Source organism: Heterodontus francisci, chromosome 32, assembly GCF_036365525.1.
Source record: "Heterodontus francisci isolate sHetFra1 chromosome 32, sHetFra1.hap1, whole genome shotgun sequence".
Classification (NCBI taxonomy): domain Eukaryota; kingdom Metazoa; phylum Chordata; class Chondrichthyes; order Heterodontiformes; family Heterodontidae; genus Heterodontus; species Heterodontus francisci.
In genome coordinates, this window is record NC_090402.1 from 23,104,151 (window position 1) to 23,112,276 (window position 8,126).

The 8,126-nt window shown below is 39.3% G+C and overlaps 1 protein-coding gene across 1 annotated transcript; it reads left to right on the plus strand.

Moving 5' to 3' along the window:
* The first annotated feature begins 1,260 nt into the window (after positions 1–1,260).
* Positions 1,261–7,618, plus strand: hspa5 (heat shock protein 5). The gene is made up of 10 exons (XM_068012476.1): positions 1,261–1,359; positions 1,981–2,134; positions 2,217–2,448; positions 3,089–3,223; positions 3,862–3,974; positions 4,147–4,301; positions 4,384–4,619; positions 5,767–6,004; positions 6,136–6,303; positions 6,722–7,618. Exons 2-10 carry the CDS (start codon positions 2,022–2,024, stop codon positions 7,282–7,284), a joined length of 1,953 nt encoding a protein of 650 aa, XP_067868577.1. The 5' UTR covers positions 1,261–1,359; positions 1,981–2,021; the 3' UTR covers positions 7,285–7,618.
* Positions 7,619–8,126: the final 508 nt, after the last annotated feature.

The window sequence follows — 8,126 nt, forward strand, 5'->3', positions numbered from 1 at the left end:
TTAGAGATATATATTGGTTCTGTATTAAGCTAAATACTTTTTGAGCACCTCCCAATGTTCACGTGCAATTTTATCCATTAACAGTTTTGACCAGTCTGACAGCTTTGAACTTTGGTCTACTCAGCATTACTTTTTCCTCTGCTTTATAATCTGTGGCACAGTCTTCAAATATCTTATCCCCACAGCCTGGCACTCTCCATAAACTTCTCTACAATCCTATATCTGTTCCACCTCTTTGGCTGCAAAAGGAACCCTAGTATCTCAGGTTTTTCTCATTACTCAACCTTCGTTTTGTTGTTTGCATTCTGCTGGACAAGTTCAAACCAGACTCTGGTAGAATTCCACTAAAATTTATTTCCCCCACTCCTTATTGCCTGGTGTTAACTCCAGTTTACAGCCCAAGAATGCTCCTATTCCTGTCTGGTATTTAACCCAAGTGAGCATTCTTCATGTGTAGTGGCACACTATTCAATTATGGAGACACCTCAAGGAAACCTACTCCTGTTATAAATGCGAACTTTTGCTCCTATCGGGTGAAAAACTAAATCGACATACATTTGGAACCAAACGTGAGATTTTCTGGCCTGTATAACTCAGCCACACCCTCGACCTTTACCAACTAACTTTATCAAGCTATGCCTAAGACTACATAAAAAGTGAAAAGGCCTAACAATTTTGAATATGTGAAAGACAGGCTAAATAACAGATGTTCGAGTTAATTTCATTGTCAGAAAGTGAAAATGCACCAGGACGGCACCAAAACCGCATTCTCTACAACAGTACCGAAGAAGGATAAATTCATCAGCTCAGTTTATATTTTAGAAACTCTTCCTCGACAGCTCACTCAGAAGGTAGACCATCTGAACCAACAGCAACAAGCAGTAACCATCATTCCAGAGCCGAATACTCCAGAACCAGGCGAAGGAAAGGATAATGACGTAACACGCATGCAATCGCCGTTGGCGAGAGGAAGAGGGCGGACCGATGACGTCTATAATGATTGACAACAGAACGACCCAATTGAGACTCGATCTCGGAGGCAGTTCCAGTTCCCACTGGTCCGCGACGGTTTAAAGTCTAGCCAATAAGTGCGCGCGTTGGCGGACTGGAGGCGGGCTTTCGGGTCCACTCTGACGCGTCCCCAAAAGCCCGTACGTGTCACCCTCCGGAGTGGCCAGCGTGGTCCCTCTGCCCAATCAACGGCCTCCAACGCGATGACAACCGACCAATGGCAGCGCTCCACGACGGGGAAGTCAAGATTCTATATAAAGGCACGAGCGGTAGCATCATCGGTGTTAAGAGTTGTGAGGTTTACAATAGGCGGCTGCTGGTAGGTGCTGGGACGGCGTTAGTTAACGGGTAAGGTTGCTCTTATAGCCTTCTAATAGACCTCTAGTAGAGAGGCAGAGTAATTGTAAACAGTCTGAATTGTTATGATGAATGAATGGCGAGGGAGTGAAGGTTTTGGGTAGGGATCAAGGTTAACTGAACGGGGCCGCATGGTACTACTGCTTTCCCTCGACGACCGATTATTCATTGGCTCTAAGAGCCATAGTGCGGAATCAATAGGGTTGTAATCTAAAATGATTTATCTTTGCGCTAGTTTTTTTTTTGGTTGATGTAGTTTATAGGTTGTCGATACTCGGTGATTGTATTAGAATTGGGTTGGGAAGGGGGCTCAGCGTTGGCTGATATAAAATGGCTTCCGGTGTAGCGGTGCAGTTGCTTGTTGGATTTATTCTACCGGGATTTATCTTCCATTCACGCTTCGAAAGCTGTGCACTTGTAGCAACTGCTGAACTTTCTACTTAAGTGTTAATTTTACACTGGGAAGGGTTGGGAATGTCTCATTCTGTCTGCAAACGGTGATAACGCTGAGTCGAAAGTAATGTGATGTAAAAGTGACATTTAATGGGAATTTTACGTTTTTTTAAAAAAGTGGACTGCTGTATTTGACCTGAACCTTTTTCTTCCCTTTAGAGATTCAGTCACAATATTGAAGGACACTGAACTGAATCACAATGAGAGGATATTTGCTTCTACTGCTTGTCAGCAGTGTCCTTGCTGATGAAGAAGATAAAAAAGAAAGTGTTGGTACTGTGGTTGGGATTGATCTTGGTACTACTTACTCATGGTAAGTTTGAGATCTCTGGCTCTCCTCTGCTAAATTTTAAAGTTTAAAGAAAATACCAATGTTAACTACTTTCTTTTTCTAGTGTTGGTGTCTACAAAAATGGACGTGTGGAAATTATTGCCAATGACCAGGGAAACCGAATCACTCCATCATATGTGGCTTTCACATTTGATGGAGAACGTCTGATAGGTGATGCTGCAAAGAACCAGCTAACCTCTAACCCAGAGAACACTGTTTTTGATGCCAAACGTCTTATTGGGCGAACATGGAATGACCCAGCAGTGCAACAAGATGTCAAGTACTTTCCCTTTAAGGTAATAAAATTGTGGTGTTCCCCTGTTGGAAATGAGTTGTGAATTACTTCCATTTTTCAGTTCAGGGTCTCCTGCATAGTAATTCTTACCTAACTTACTTATTTAGAAGTGCAGGCATGTAGTACTTGGAATTAACTTTCAATCAAAAGCTGCTATCTTTGGGGTGTTGGGTAATTGGATGTTCAGTTTGTTTTAACCCAGTGTTGTACAGGGAGCCTTTCTTTGATATTATATGTATGCATTACCTCTATGGTAGGGAGCACTTACCTCAGCCAGAAAAGCTTGTGTTCAAGTGTCTCTCCAGAGACCTGCACATGTAATATAGGCTAACTTCATTGCATCATGGAGTGCTGCATTGCCAGAGGTTCTCTGAGATGAGACTTTAAACTGAGTCCTTATCTCTCTCTCCAATGGATTTTTTTTTTTTTAAAAAAAGAATCCTACTTCAACAGCAGGCCAGTTCTAATGGTCTTCAACACTACGATAGATCATCTGGTTATAACTTTGGTAGGGACCATGCTCTGTGATTTGGTTGTTAGATTTCAAAACTAACTTTATTGGCTTTTCATTTTTGAGAACGAGTAGGTGCTGTATAAATGAGAGGTTTTTTTACCCACTCAAGTCAATTTATTTTATTTAGGTCATTGAAAAGAAGAACAAGCCTCATGTTCAACTTGACATTTCTGGTGAGGTCAAGACTTTTGCTCCAGAGGAGATATCTGCTATGGTGTTGACCAAGATGAAAGAAACTGCTGAGGCTTATCTTGGCAAAAAGGTATTTTAAATGGGTATTCTTTAAAATAGTTTTTGAACCTAAATGTACATATGTTGTATGTATGTGTATTTCTGTTCAATAAAATTATCACAGTACAAAAGCTACCTATGTTGCATTTTGAAGCAAATAATGACTGCTTAGGAGAACTTTGAATTGTTCAGATAATTTGAGCATTTCCCTACCCTACTGTGTTTCCTATTTTGCTTTCAAAAATTACTAGTAAATGCTGCAAGTACAGAAGAAGCTATTTCCATCGCTTGTGGGAACTTGAATGATTCCATATATTTTATAATCTGACTCCAATTTCAGCTTGTTCAACTGAAGTTTAGGTTGTAATTGAATATTCTTGGGTATCCTCTTCCATCAGACCCCACGCTGTTTGAGGGAATGGGTTGGGGATGTGCTGTTGCCACTTGTCACTCAGTGGGCCACAAAAATGTCTGAATACTTGGTACTTGACCCTTTGGGAATTGCCTTTCCACAATTCAAATTCAAGTGCTATTGTGGAAAGTATAAGTTTTCACTTGCTGAGTGTGGGATAAAACTTTTAAACACCCCTAGCATTTGTAAACTCAGACCACTGAAACTTCAAGTATTTTAGTGCTAATTTTTAAACACTTCCATTTGATTTTCTGTAGGTTACTCATGCTGTAGTGACCGTTCCAGCTTACTTCAATGATGCTCAGCGTCAGGCTACAAAAGATGCTGGTACTATTGCTGGTTTGAATGTTATGAGGATCATCAATGAGCCGTGAGTATTTTCACTTGCATTATTTGTTATAGTAAATGTTGAATTACCCTAGTGTTAACCACTTTAAATTTTTCATCTGGGAGTTTGTCTAACATTTCAGTCTAGTAATGCAAGTCTCTTTTAAATATTCAGTTTGAAAGACATTGTTTGGACTGTTTTTCCCTGTCTCTAGAACTGCTGCTGCAATTGCCTATGGGTTGGACAAAAGAGAAGGTGAAAAGAACATTCTGGTGTTTGACCTTGGTGGCGGTACTTTTGATGTATCACTGCTTACAATAGACAATGGTGTCTTTGAAGTAGTTGCTACAAATGGAGACACTCACCTGGGTAAGACAATTAATATTGTTACATTAACTTGTATTTTACAGTTGCTTAAATTATCAAATTCTAAAGAGAATTTTTTTATTAGGTGGTGAAGATTTTGACCAGCGTGTGATGGAGCACTTCATGAAGTTGTATAAAAAGAAAACTGGAAAAGATGTTCGGAAGGATAACAGAGCCATACAGAAACTTCGTCGTGAAGTTGAAAAAGCCAAACGTGGATTGTCTGCCCAACATCAGGCTAGAATTGAAATTGAGTCTTTCTTTGAGGGAGAGGATTTCTCAGAAACTTTAACACGTGCAAAGTTTGAAGAACTGAATATGGTGAGTGGTTTTGCTTGATACTGTTTCTGTATTTAGCTCTTCAGTTCAAATCCAACTGAACAGTTGGACAATCTATCTTTTAGTAAACACAAAGCTGACTTTGTTCCTTAAACAGTGATATTTGGTTGGTTTATTTGTTTCAACATTTTGCTGAGAATTGCAGTAATAGAATCAAATCAAACTCAAAAGACTAGTTCTGCAACTCTTTCCAGCATGCCATGGTTTGAGAGATTTTGCTGTGGACTCTTAATAAAATTTAAATTTAAAGCCCAGTGTGTTTTTTTTCTCCACTGGGGGGGGGGGGGGGGGGGGAAACATGTAAATGTGTTTAGTTTTTCTTTTTTATTTGGAGATGGGAGTAAGTTACACCATGATTTTCTAGTAACTCTAGATTCTCTGATTTGTTAGTGTCCAAACTTGAATGGGCTACTGAAAATCTAGTTCCCTAGAGTTCTCAATGGTACTTGAAGGGTTGATGGACCAATGTTGAAGTGAGCTTAAAGGTCATTTGTTCCTCTTCTCAGACATTAAACTATTTTCAGGCTTTATATCTTTAAGGTGGAGGCCAGTGTGAGGTACCATCTTGTCATGTCTAAGACATAAAATGAATTCAGTTCTTGTTAGTGGTCAGGGAGTTGTGGTGCAGCCAACTGCTTATCTCAATTGAAAATTGAATGTGAGCACACAATTCTTGACTTGTTTGGCTTACTTAACTTCACCTTGTCTGGGACTTGCAGTGTTAATAAAACTCCTCAGCTAGACCATTAGCTCGATCCAGTCTTGACTCAAGCAGAGAGGCAGAGTGTGCTGCTACCTGAGACAGAGTCCTAGCAGTTATTCTAAGAACTCTTCTTGCAAGTAAACAACTGCTCTTTTAGAACAATTCACATGGTGTCAAACATAAATCATACTCTACCTTTTCTGCTCTCACAGTGAAAACCTTAACAATAATTAGCTTGTATATGTCTTCAGTATGACAATCATGCTATTTGGTCATGGTTGCCTAGTTAAATTTTATTCCATTATAGAATTCCACAAAGCTTGGTATTTTCAGTTGCTAAAATGAAAAAATAAGATGCAAACTTAAGTGCATTCAGACAGTGAAGGTAAGGCATGCTAAATGTGCTCTAAACTTTCTTGCCAACAGGATCTTTTCCGATCAACTATGAAACCTGTACAGAAAGTGATGGAGGATGCTGATCTGAAGAAAACAGAAATTGATGAAATTGTCCTTGTGGGTGGCTCCACTCGTATTCCAAAAATTCAGCAACTGGTGAAGGAGTTTTTCAATGGCAAGGAGCCATCTCGTGGAATCAACCCTGATGAAGCTGTGGCATATGGTGCAGCAGTACAGGCTGGTGTCCTATCTGGAGAGGAGGATACTGGTAAGAGTTAGGGATTGTATAGTGTGGTCTGTGCAACATTTAAATTGTGACTACTTTTAAGAACTACAGTGAATCTACAATTAGTTCATTTCAGTTTCCTAACCTGCTGCTTTCTATTTGAACTCTATTAGGTGATCTTGTTCTCCTGGATGTTTGCCCCCTGACTCTTGGAATTGAAACTGTTGGTGGTGTCATGACCAAGCTAATACCACGTAACACAGTGGTCCCAACCAAAAAGTCTCAGATCTTTTCAACTGCTTCTGACAACCAACCCACTGTAACCATAAAGGTGTATGAAGGTAAGTTGCAGCTTGGTTTAATCCTTGGTGGTTAATTTTTGATTTTGTTGCTGTAGTGTCAATGTGCAAGAGAGTGCTACTATTTTTCACTGCAGTCTCCAACAACATTAATGTTGGATATTTAAGAGCTGTCTTTGACCAAAGAAATAGTGTTGAACTCTGACTTTCAGCAGATGTTGAGCTGTGCTCAGACTTGCCTGACTAAGAATTAATGCTTCTGTGTTGGCCATCTTTTTGTCAGACTGCTTAAGATGCAAATTAAACTGAGTTCCATCACTTTTCTGTGGATTCCTGTAACTCAGACAGCTTTGAACTTCATAATAGCCAGTGCATATATAGTATGAGCTTCAAAAGATCGTTGTTTTGAAAGGTGAATTATCAATGCAACATGAGGCTTACGTTGTTTGTTCTTTTGTAGGCGAACGTCCACTGACCAAAGATAACCATCTTCTTGGTACCTTTGACCTGACTGGTATTCCTCCAGCACCTCGTGGTGTTCCTCAGATTGAGGTGACATTTGAAATAGATGTAAATGGAATCCTGCGTGTTACAGCTGAAGACAAAGGCACTGGAAATAAAAACAAGATCACCATTACAAATGACCAGAACCGTTTGACCCCGGAAGAAATTGAGAGGATGGTGACTGATGCAGAGAAATTTGCTGAAGAGGATCAAAAACTTAAAGAGCGTATTGATGCTAGAAATGACCTAGAAAGCTATGCTTATTCCCTGAAGAACCAGATTGGTGATAAGGAGAAACTTGGTGGCAAGCTGTCAACAGAGGACAAAGAAACCATAGAGAAAGCTGTGGAGGAAAAGATTGAATGGCTTGAAAGTCACCAAGATTCTGACATAGATGACTTCAAAGCTAAGAAGAAGGAACTTGAAGAGATTGTTCAGCCAATTGTTAGTAAGCTGTATGGAAGTGCAGGTGGATCCCCTCCAGAAGAGGAAGAAGAGACTGAAAAGGATGAGTTGTAATCAAAGGACTCGTAAAATGTTAATTTTGTAAATAGTGGACTGTTTGGAAAAGAATTATCTCTGAATGATAAGGACTTAAATCTTGAATGTATGTGCACAATTTTACTTGAGTGAACATTCTAAAAGGCTCAGTACTTTCCATTGCAGTTTCAGCATGAACTATCCAGAGGGAGAACTTGATTGGGAGATTCAGGTTGTCAAGGGTATGAATACAATGTTCTCCAAGTACACAACACATTTTTTTTCTATTTATTTGAAATCCCTTGTTTGGTCTGTGTAAGTGTAGAAAACATTTTCTACTGTATTGACCAATAAATGTTATGTTTGATATGAACATTTCTTTTCCTTGTCTTAAGGATGGAGATTTTTAGAGAAAAAATGCTGATTACCACAGGTGACTAAATTTATACTTTACCAATTTGGAGCACTCAGTGAATTTTGATCCACCATACACTAGTTACTTGCAGTACAGTCTAAATAGCATAACTACTTTAGAATGGCATGTGAACTAGTAAGATTACATACTGTGCCACATCTATTTGAATCAAGAGCAATTCTGTGGTCTCTGCCATTTAATGTTGCTGTGACTTAAGCTGGTTTGGGAAAATGTATTTTTCTAGAAGTATAATTATTTGAATTACAAAACAATAAATTGCCCATCCTTGAGGGGAAAGACTGAAGGACTAGTGCAGTAATAGAGTACTGGTACGTCAAAGTTGGATAAACCTGGCTCTTCGGTTAGGTTTGTTCATTGACTGTAACTTAATAATTTGAGCTCTTATCTGAAGCCTAGAGTGTATTTCACCTGAATATGTAGCATAAGAACTTGTGTAACAAATTAA